Source organism: Podarcis gaigeae (genome assembly GCF_964106915.1).
Source record: "Podarcis gaigeae genome assembly, chromosome: 10".
Classification (NCBI taxonomy): Eukaryota; Metazoa; Chordata; class Lepidosauria; order Squamata; family Lacertidae; genus Podarcis; species Podarcis gaigeae.
The window spans coordinates 1,946,007-1,957,371 of NC_139686.1; the positions used below are offsets into that span (position 1 = coordinate 1,946,007).

General features: G+C 45.5%; 2 protein-coding genes across 2 annotated transcripts; both read right to left on the minus strand.

The window, feature by feature from the left end:
- Nucleotides 1–1,036: 1,036 nt before the first annotated feature.
- On the minus strand, nt 1,037–8,040 carry LOC310826165 (olfactory receptor 1f45-like; the record flags this gene model as incomplete). Its single annotated transcript, XM_083700862.1, has 2 exons — nt 7,980–8,040; nt 1,037–1,992 (listed from the first exon to the last, which is right to left on the minus strand). Exons 1-2 carry the CDS (start codon nt 7,984–7,986, stop codon nt 1,037–1,039), a joined length of 963 nt encoding a protein of 320 aa, XP_083556988.1. The 5' UTR covers nt 7,987–8,040.
- A 1,033-nt stretch (nt 8,041–9,073) lies between these two features.
- LOC310826674 (olfactory receptor 5B21-like) lies at nt 9,074–10,028 on the minus strand (the record flags this gene model as incomplete). The annotated part of the gene is made up of 1 exon (XM_083701836.1): nt 9,074–10,028. Exon 1 carries the CDS (start codon nt 10,007–10,009, stop codon nt 9,074–9,076), a length of 936 nt encoding a protein of 311 aa, XP_083557962.1. The 5' UTR covers nt 10,010–10,028.
- Nucleotides 10,029–11,365: the final 1,337 nt, after the last annotated feature.

Below are 11,365 nucleotides of genomic sequence, written 5' to 3' on the forward strand. Positions count from 1 at the left end.
CATCATGAACCTTCCATCTCTTGCTCAGCCTCTCTCTATATGCATAAAGCTGTAGAGAAAATGCACCCAGCCATATAGTGGAAGCAGAAAGTCCAGGGAAACCCTACTATCTGAACCCAGCATGCCACACTCATCTGCATGTTGGAGAGAGTTGGGCTTTTACGGGTTTTACTTTGGTGTTCTTTCATATTTCCACTTTTGACTTTGATAAACGTGCTTGGTAGATCAGGGGAATGCTGTGGACATAGTGTATCTTGATTTCAGTAAGGCTGTGGACAAAGTCCCCCAAGAAGCAGGTAGAACGTGGGCTGGATGAGGTATCTGTTAGGTGGATTAGTAGCTGATTGCATGACCAAACCCAGAGAGTACTCATTAATGGTTCCTCGTCATCCCGGAGAAAAGTGATTAGTGGGGTACCGCAGGCTACTTTCCTGGGTCCACTGTTGCTCAATGTCTTTATAAATGATTTGGATGAAGGAACTGAGAGGATGCTCATCTAATTTGCAGATGACACCAAGTTGGGAGGGGTAGCTAATGTCGCAGAGGACAGAATTGGGATTCAAGATGACCTTAGCAGATGGGGAACTGGGTCATAACTGAATGAAATTCAATAGGAGCATATGCAAGGCAATTAAACAGGAAGAACCAGCTGCAAAAATACTCTATAGTCCTCTGGCCTTCTCCCTGTGATTATTCTCCCCCCCATTCTGCACTCTGCTTGGGCTCATCCTTCTCCTGGCTCTGAGAGCCCCTGACCAGAAATACTCTCCAGTGACAACGTGTCAGCTGGTTCCCCTTCCACATTCCCCCCCTTCTTCTAACACTCCCCAACTCTTCTGTTTACCTGTCTCTGAGCTGTAGCTTCCCTCAAACTCCTCAAAGCTCTGCTGAAATTCAAACATGTATTCCTCTCCTTCTGCAGCATCAGGAGAAGGGGGGTGGTGGTCTCACCATCAATTTTGCCAAGTTCAATTTCACTGTTTCCAGCAGACATGTTCCAGTGAAGCCCTGCCCTACAGAGAACCAGAAATAAGATTCAAACTGTCCTCTGGCAGTTCAGAACCTTCCTCAGGGCATCCTTCACCTCCTTATTGCGGAGGCTGTAGATGAGGGGGTTCAGCATAGGGGTGACGACACAATACATTGAAGAGAGCACTGTGTCTATCTCCAGAGAGTCACCGGTGCTTGGGCGGTTGTAGTTTACAAATCCGTTTCCGACGCAGAGGGTGACCACAACCATGTGTGAGGCACAGGTGGAGAAGGCTTTCTTCCTGCCAGTGTTGGAGTGAATCTTCAGAATGGAGGCCAAGATGTAGAAATAGGAGATGATGATGAAGAGGAAGGGAGCCAGGCCCACAAACATGCTGGTGATGTGTGTGGCCAATTCATTGATGCTCGTATCACTGCAGGCGATTTTCAACAGCGGAGGCACATCGCAAAAGATTTGGGGAATCTGGTTGGCTCCACAGAAACGAAGCTTGGTGGCCAGGGCAGCATGAATCGCTGAGTCCAGGAAGCCCCAGACCCAGGAGGCCACAGTGAGATGGATGCACAGCCTGTTCCTCATGAGACGGCTGTAGTGCAATGGCTGGCAAATGGCGGCATAGCGGTCATAGGCCATGACGGCCAACAGGGCAGGCTCACTACCAAAAAACCCAATCAGAAAGAAGGCTTGTGCCATGCACTGGTTGTAGGAGATGGTGTGACTCTGGCGCAGGAGGTTCACCAGGATCTTTGGCACGACAACAGAAGAAACACAAATGTCCAAGCAAGATAGGTGACTGAGGAAGAAGTACATGGGGCTGTGAAGGCGGGAATCCATCACGACCACAATTAATATCATGAGGTTGCCCGTGACGATGGCCAAATAGGCAGCTAGGAAGACCAAGAAGAGGAAGACTTGGTCCCCTGGGGCTCTGGAGAGACCCAAGAAGATAAACTCCCCAACCTGTGTTTGATTTTCTGCATCCATGAGGAAGGAAAGAGGAGGATCTGAGAGGAGAGAAAAGTGAAGTTGAGGGAAGCCCAGTAACAGTCATCCTGTTATAAACAGATATCCGTCCCACCCAACGTTCTTTTTCATGTTTTCTAGGTAAATATAGAGCCAGATCCATACCTTTAAAACACAGTTGGAGTGCATGTTTTCTTGCTTTACAGAAACAATCTACAAAAATGCAAACGCAACATGCTGGCTAATCATTGTTAGTAAATATGGCAGAAGAAAGAATGACAGAAGTTAAAGTGGAGTGGAGGGACAAAGGGACCAAAATTGTGGGTTTTAAGAAAGGGAGAGGTTGAACAAAGCAGGCATGGAGAGACAATGAGGGGGTTTTGTTTTTCAAAAACAAACAAGTCAATTTCTACAAGCAGAAATAGAGACTTGTAGAACACAGAACTGAACACCAGAAAACTCACAACACAGAGCGTTTTGAAGCTCCCTTTTCTCTGTACTCAACACTTCTTTTGAATTGCCACCTCCCTTGGCAGGATTTTAAGAAAAATTTGCAATATGATTATAAAAGATAGAACTCGATACAATAAGTTTAATACTATTACAGAAACATAATGGAAGCACAGGAAAGGGCCGAGGGGAGTAAGGGATTTGAGAAATCCCACATTTGGATGTTTTATTGAAATTGTAAACAGTATTGTAAGGTTTAATGTTTACTTTATTTGATGTGACTTTTCTTATACTGAAAATTAATTTAAAAATTATAATAAATAAAAAAATTGCCACCTTTCCCCACATCACCCCCTGATCACTCTACTCACACCTTTGCCCTTGTTTGAAATCACCACCCCAACCCCTCTGCTTTCCTCCATTCCTGTATTATTCTAACTTCTGGAATTATTTGAAAACACAATTCTGCATCCGTGCATCCTTGATTCACTCAGACTTCTGCCATTGTTCAAAACAGTCACCTTTTCCCTGTTCAGCGCCTGTCTCTTCTCAGCGTACTCCAATGTCTCCCTCTTCCACTCCACAGCTGCCTCTTGTGAGAAAGGCGATGTGTGTGAGCCCAGCAAGTGTTCTTCGGCGCTCTGAGACCTCTGGCTAAAGTTTAGCTACCTCGGCCAGTAGCCATGAATAAACTTGCAATTTTAGTTGCAGTAAGTATTGATCTTTCCTATTCTAATTCCAGAGGGTTCTGGAAGCTTCTCTATGTGATGCAAGCTGGAAGTTTCTAGGCAACAAGTAAGTTTTTATTCTGCCTGGAAACAAGCAGAAAGTTCCTGATGTTTGGCCTTTTCCTTCAGAAAACTAGGAGTTCAGAACACTACTAGGAGTTCTGAATACAACCAGTTGTGAGGAGGCAGCTTGGGCAAAATCTCTTCTCCAAATGTGACACCAAGAAAGGGCCTTGAAGATCTCATGGTGGCACCAGGGCCTTGTGGCTGGCTGCCTTTCCTTGTAGGGGAGCAATTGTTACCTTGTGTGTGGACCATGGGGATATCTGTGCACAGAGAATCCACAGAGAGGAAGGCTGCAGCTGCAGTGAATCAAAATGCCCCATGGGAGTAGGATTTTTTTGCAGGTATGATAGAGCCAAGCACAATGGATGGTGTCCTTTAATTGGGGCACCCTTAATTGCTGGTGGGGAGGGGGCAGGAGGCCAGCAGTAACCTCAGAGCTATTAAGTCATGTTACGGAAAGTGTGTCCTCCTGGCGAGATTGAAATTCCCTTTGAGACTCATTTTCACCATTGGAGCTCCTGTGTGGATGTTGTTAAGCCAGGTGAGAAAGCAAGGAAGGAACAGCTATGGGGAAATTAAAATTCTGTCTCTCACCTGCCAGCCACCAAAGTTGTAGGCAGTTAGCACAAAGAGGAGGCGACTCTAGTGACCGTGGCTAGTAAGAAGGTGGAAGCAGTAGCCAATGCAGGAGATGTGGAAGGGCACAGCTTTTGGGAGGCTGCCAGCGTCCTGGGCTGTGCCTGGACCAGAGGGGAAGAGAGTCTTCTTCCATGGAGGCAAACTCCCACTAGCAAGGAACACTTTGTCTAAGGCCACATTATCCCTTATAGTCCCAGGAGGTCACTATGTTCTGCAGGAAAGGCTATCCTTGAAGTCCCTAAAATATCCAAAGCCTAGTCCATGGCAGTTTGGAGCAGTGCCTTCAGAGTGGCTATCCCTGTTTTGTATAATAATAATAATAATAATAAAATTTATTATTTATACCCCAGCCATTCTGAGCACTTCCCAACAGAATATTAAAATCACGATAAAACATCAAACATTATAAACGTCCCTACAGGGCTACCTTCAGGTGTTTTCTAAAAGTCGTATAGTCGTTTATTTCCTTGACATCTGATGGAAGGGCATTCCACAGAGTGGGTGCCACTGCTGAGAAGGCCCTGCTGCTGGTTCAACATCCATGTTGAGATAGGGCAGATGCCCATTATTTGTATTTTCTGGGAACAACTGAAGATACTCTTATTCTGGCAAGCTTTTTCATGCAATTGGTGTGAAATATTGCTCAGGGTGAAGGTCCGGCAAGCTTCCGTCGTGCATCTCTGCTCCTTCGGACCTCTGAGCACAGTAGAGTAAAACACAGTGAATTGGCCTTATGCCCTCTGTGCTTGCATAGTGTGCATAAATCAAGAGTCCACTCAGCTTCTTTCTTCACTAGAAGCTTTATTTACAGCAGCAATAAATTCAGCCAGTGTCTGGAGAGAAAGACATCCTTCATCCCGGACAAAAATGAAAGTACAGACAGAACAAAGAAACAGATCCCGGATGTAGATCTCTCCGCCCCTCAGAGGTAGGACGATGGAACTGAGCTGGTTAACCCTGTAAGCTCTGGTTCCCCTTACACCCCCTCTCGTCCTGTGCTGCTGGGGGCTTGTAAGTATCACCACTTACTCCAAAACCAAAACCAAACCTTCACACAACTCCCCACGACGCTAGAAGCGCAAAGGTTTTGTGAACCCATCTGCTAAGTTCCTTTGGCTTGGACGGTACTGCAACTTCACCAAGCCTGTTTGAACACTCTGACACACATTCTGGAAACGTATGTCCAGATGTTTGGTTCTGGCCTTAGACTGCCCAGACGTTGCCAACTTCAGACAGGGTTGATTGTCCTCCGAAACAGTGATGGGCAAGCAACACTCCCCGCAGATTTCCTGAACCAGACACCTGTAGAACTCCCATTTCCGGCACAACTCCGACAGTGAGCTGAGTACAGCTTCAGTAGAGGACAGCGCAATGAGACTCTGCACAGAAACTGCATTGTGGTCAGAGCAGGTTTTAGGGCAAATTTCAGTTTTTAGTACCCTGGGAACCAAGTCTCTGGATAACCATAGATAGTCAAGTCTCAAAAATGATTGGTTTGCATCTGGGAAAAAAGTAAAGTCTTTTTCAGTTGGATTTCTGACCCTCCATATGTCTGACAGATCAAATTTATCAGTTATAGAATCATAGAGTTGGAAGAGACCACAAGGGCCATCGAGTCCAACCCCCTGCCAAGCAGGAAACACCATCAGAGCACTCCTGACATATGGTTGTCAAGCCTCTGCTTAAAGACCTCCAAAGAAGGAGACTCCACCACACTCCTTGGCAGCAAATTCCACTGTCAAACAGCTCTTACTGTCAGGAAGTTCTTCCTAATGTTTAGGTGGAATCTTCTTTCTTGTAGTTTGGATCCATTGCTCCGTGTCCGCTTCTCTGGAGCAGCAGAAAACAACCTTTCTCCCTCCTGTATGTGACATCCTCTTATATATTTGAACATGGCTATCACCCTTTAACCTCCTCTTCTCCAGGCTAAACATGCCCAGCTCCCTTAGGCGTTCCTCGTAAGGCATCATTTCCAGGCCTTTGACCATTTTGGTTGCCCTCCTCTGAACACGTTCCAGTTTGTCAGTGTCCTTCTTGAACTGTGGTGCCCAGAACTGGACACAGTACTCCAGGTGAGGTCTGACCAGAGCAGAATACAGTGGCACTATTACTTCCCTTGATCTAGATGCTATACTCCTATTGATGCGGCTCAGAATTGCATTGGCTTTTTTAGCTGCCGCGTCACACTGTTGGCTCATGTCAAGTTTGTGGTCAACCAAGACTCCTAGATCCTTTTCACATGTACTGCTCTCAAGCCAGGTGTCCCCCATCTTGTATTTGTGCCTCTCATTTTTTTTGCCCAAGTGCAATACTTTACATTTCTCCCTGTTAAAATTCATCTTGTTTGTTTTGGCCCAGTTCTCTAATCTGTCAAGGTCGTTTTGAAGTGTGATCCTGTCCTCTGGGGTGTTAGCCACCCCTCCCAGTTTGGTGTCATCTGCAAATTTGATCAGGATGCCCTTGAGTCCATCATCCAAGTCGTTGATAAAGATATTGAATAAGACTGGGCCCAAGACAGAACCTTGTGACACCCCACTAGTCACTCTTCTCCAGGATGAAGAGGAACCATTGATGAGCACCCTTTGGGTTCAGTCAGTCAGCCAGTTACAAATCCACTGAGTGGTAGCATAGTCAAGACCACATTTTACCAGCTTCTTTACAAGAATATCATGGGGCACCTTGTCAAATGCCTTGCTGAAATCAAGGTAGGCTACATCCACTGCGTTCCCTTCATCTACCAGGGTTGTAATTCTGTCAAAAACGAGATCAGGTTAGTCTGACATGACTTCTGATCGGGCTTGCCGATCAGAAGGTTGGCGGTTTGAATCCGTGCGATGGAGTGAGCTCCCATTGCTCTGTCCCACTTCCTGCCAACCTAGCAGTTTGGAAGCACACCAGTGCAAACAGATAAAATAGGTACCACTGCAGCGGGAAGTTAAATGGCTTTTCTGTGCACTTTGGTTTCCGTCATGGTGTCCCATTGCACCAGAAGTGGTTTAGTCCTGCTGGCCACATGACCCAGAAACCTGTCTGTGGACAAACATCATCTCCCTTGGCCTGAAAGTGAGATGAGTGCCTCAACTCCATATTCGCCTTTGACTGGACTCAACCATCCAGGGGTCCTTTACCTTTACCTTTTTTTACCTGCCTCTACACCTGTGTTTAAGCATGTCACATTCTCCTTGCCCCTCCAAGCATAAGTGTCTATTTGCTTCTGCTGCTGCTTATTTCCAGTACTCTCAGTCCCCCCTGCCTCTTGCCCTGGGGAATTATCCTCAACTCAATGTAAATTCCTCCTTAGCAGGAGTGCCAGACTGAGTTTTTGGGACTGGAGGGGTGAGGGTTCTGAATGTACAGCCAATGAATATGGCTGATGCATAAAATCACTCTGGGCTAGGGTTGGGGAGGATGGTATTCAATTCAGCCCACATTTAAAGGAAAACCTTCCTAATTTGCAGTTGCTCTAACAATATGGAAATCAAAACTCAGGCACTGGTTGAAATTCACACTTCTGTGAATTTTGCAAAGTAGTTCTCCATTCAAGTAGCGTGTACAAAATGCATATCCTGGGGTTAAGTGAGCCTATAAAGACACATCACGGTGCAAATAACATAGAGAGAGGGGGAGTTATATTGCAGGGAATTTCTTTGCAAAAATCTGCATATTAGGTAAAATTGCAGAACAAAAATGTATATTCTGGGAGAATTTTGCACAAAAATGCTGGTGAATCTTCATGTGGAGCTGAAGGAAATGATTCTCAAGCTGCTGTGCAAATATGAGAAATTGAGAGATTTGCCCATCCTTACTCTGGACAGAGTGAATTCAACCCAAGCAGGTTGCTTAAAACAGTGAGCATTTCAAAGCTTTGCTGTCCTGCATGGAAGATTGCATTGCTTTGCGGCCAGCTGTAAATCAGACAGCCTGCACTATTAACCCATTTCCCAGATTGCTTTCTCCCTTTCTCTTTTCTTTGATTCATTTAACCACCCTGCACTGTGTTAGACAACAGCGGGTTAAAATCTGCATGGTTTTCAACAAACTGGTGCCTACAGATGAGCGATTCCTCCCTCAATCCCCATTGCAAACGAAACCTTTCTTGGGTCTGGGGTCCAATTCATGGCTCCCTTCCTTTCTCGGCTCCTCACCTGGCATCTTCCTGCCGAATCAACTCAGAGGGAAGCTGTGGCTGCTCCTGGAAGGCTGGAGAGACCGTTGGTTTCAGATGCTGCTTCCAGGTCACCCAGCGAGTGGCCTTAAATAATCTAAAGGGGGGAGGGAATTCTATGCAAAATTATATATGGAAATAATTACATATATCTTGCCAGATACATGAACATGTAAGAGGTCATCAAGCTCTATAGGCTGTGTGTGTATACATATAATTTTTATTGGTTTTACACATAACCACATTACGTAACATGCTACCCTCTTATTTTATCTCTTTGGCTCCACTGAGCCTAATGACTTCCTCCCGTCTGATGGTTTACAAACTTTAAACTTTGCATCTTTACATTTCGCTTCATTTCCTATCCTAGTTATATCATTACCTAAAATATTATATTACTCAACCTGAATAGGCAGCAATTTCATCTTACAAATCTTCAGATAACCCTGGCAGTGATGCTAATTGCTGACAGTTGTCTTTCAAATATAATATAAATTTATTCCAATCTTTTTGGAACGCTTGGTCTTGCTGGTTCAGGATTCTTCCTCCCAGTTTCGCCAGTTCTGCAAAGTCCATGATTTTCATCTGCCACTCTTCTTTTGTTGATAACTCCTGTTGTTTCCATCTTTGGGCTAACAAAATCCTTACCGCAGTTGTTGCACATATGAACAATTTTTTGTTGGATATAAGAACAATTTTTTTATCTTGTCTCGATATCTCTCTACCCACTATACCCAATAAGAAAGCTTCTGGTTTTTTAACAAAAGTGTTTTTAAACATTTTCTTTAGCTCATTATATATCAAGCTCCACAGTTGGCATGGCCCCCTATTGGCAGCCACGTCAACTGCAGCAAGGTGTTTCATCTCTCAAAGAATTTATAAAAGAGTGGAGTCAGTTATAAAAACTTCATGGTTTTAAGATGTCACCATTCAAACACTTTGCTTGGAGGAGAAAGCAAGGCCTTCTTGATAGTGGCACCCGCCCTGTGGAACGCCCTCCCACCAGATGTCAAAGAGAAAAACAACTACCTGACATTTAGAAGACACTGTGGTATAGAGCAGCAGAAATGAGATTCAAACTGTCCTCCGGCAGTTCAGAACCTTCCTCAGGGCTTCCTTCACCTCCTTATTGCGGAGACTGTAGATGAGGGGGTTCAGCATAGGGGTGACGATGCAATACATTGTGGAGATGAGGGTGTCTATCTCCAGAGAGTAGCCGGCGCTTGGGCGATTGTAGTTCACCAATTCATTTCCTACACAGAGGGTGACCACAACCAAATGTGAGGCGCAGGTGGAGAAGGCTTTCTTCCTGCCAGTGCTGGAGCGAATCTTCAGAATGGAGGCCAAGATGTAGAAATAGGAGAAAATGATGAAGAGCAAGGGACCCAGGCCCACAAACATGCTGGTGATGTGTGTGGCCAATTTATTGATGCTCGTATCACTGCAGGCAATCTTCAACAGTGGAGGCACATCGCAAAAGATTTGCGGAATCTGGTTGGCTCCACAGAAGCGAAGCTTGGAGGCCAGAGCAGCGTGAATCGCTGAGTCCAGGAAGCCCCAGACCCAGGAGGCCACAGCGAGATGGATGCACAGCCTGTTCCTCATGAGATGGCTATAGTGCAATGGCTGGCAAATGGCGGCATAGCGGTCATAGGCCATGACGGCCAACAGGGCAGGCTCACACCCAGCAAAGCCAATCAGAAAGAAGGCTTGTGCCAGGCACTGGTTGTAGGAGATGGTGTGACTCTGGCGCAGGAAGTTCACCAGGATCTTTGGCACAACAACAGAAGCAACACAAATGTCCAAGCAAGATAGGTGACTGAGGAAAAAGTACATGGGGCTGTGAAGGCGCGAATCCATCACGACCACGATTAATATCATAAGGTTGCCCGTGACGATGGCCAAATAGGCAGCCAAGAAGACCAAGAAGAGGGGAACTTGGTCGCTCGGGGCTCTGGAGAGGCCCAAGAAGATAAACTCCCCAACCTGTGTTTGATTCTCTACATCCATGAGGAAAGAAAGAGGAGGATCTGAGAAGAGAGAAAAGTGAAGATGAGGGAAGCCCAATAGTAGTCATCCTGCTATAAACAGATATGTATGTGTCCAGTCATGTTTTCTAGGTAAATATAGATCCTGATCCATACCTTTAAAAGACGGCTGGAGTGCATGGTTTCTTGCTTTACGGAAACAATGACAGAAGTTAAAGTGGAGTGAAGTGAGAAAGGGACCAAAATCATGCGTTTTAATAATGGCAGAGGTTTGAATAAAGCAGGCATGGAGAGACACTGAGGGGGTTTTGTTTTTCAAAAGCAAGCAAGCAAATTTCTACAAGCAGAAATAGAGACTGGTAGAACACAGAACTAAACACCAGAAAACTCGCACCACAGAGCGTTTCGGAGCTCCCTTTTCTCTGTACTCAACGCTTCTTTTGAATTGCCACCTCCCTTGGCAGGATTTTAAGAAGTATAAAATCACTCAGGGCTAGGGTTGGGGGGGCATGGCATTCGATTCAGCCCACATTTAAAGGAAATCATACCTAATTTGCACTTGCTGAAACAATATGGAAATCAAAACTCAGGCACTGGTTGAAATTCACACTTCTCTGAATTTTGCAAAGTAGTTCTCCATTCAAGTAGCGTGTACAAAATGCATATCCTGAGGTTAAGTGAGCATATAAAGACACATCACAGTGCAAATAACATAGAGAGAGAGAGGGGTTATATTGCAGGGAATTTCTTTACAAAAACAAAAATGTATATATTGGGAGAACTTTGCACAAAAATGCTGATGAGCCTTCATCTGGGGTTGAAGGAAATGATTCTTAAACTGCTGTGCAAAAATGAGAAATTTAGAGATTTGCCCAGCCCTACTCTGGACAGAGTGAATCCAACCCAAGCAGGTTGCTTACCACCATGAGCATTTCAAAGCTTTGCTGTCCTGCATGGAAGATTGCATTGCTTTGTGGCCAGCTCTAAATCAGAGAGCCTGCACTATTAACCCATTTCCCAGATTGCTTTCTCCCTTTCTCTTTTCTTTGATTCATTTAACCACCCTGCAGCATGTTAGACAAAAGCCAGTTTAAAATCTGCATGGTTTTCAACAAACTGGTGCCTACAGATGAGCGATTCCTCCCTCAATCCCCATTGCAAACGAAACCTTTCTTGGGTCTGGGGTCCAATTCATGGCTCCCTTCCTTTCTCGGCTCCTCACCTGGCATCTTCCTGCCGAATGAACTCAGAGGGAAGCTGTGGCCGCTCCTGGAAGGCTGGAGAGACCGTTGGTTTCAGATGCTGCTCCTGCTTCCAGGTCACCCAGTGAGGAGAGCCAGACAGAAGGATCCCCGGGCCAGAGATGGAAGAAGGAGAG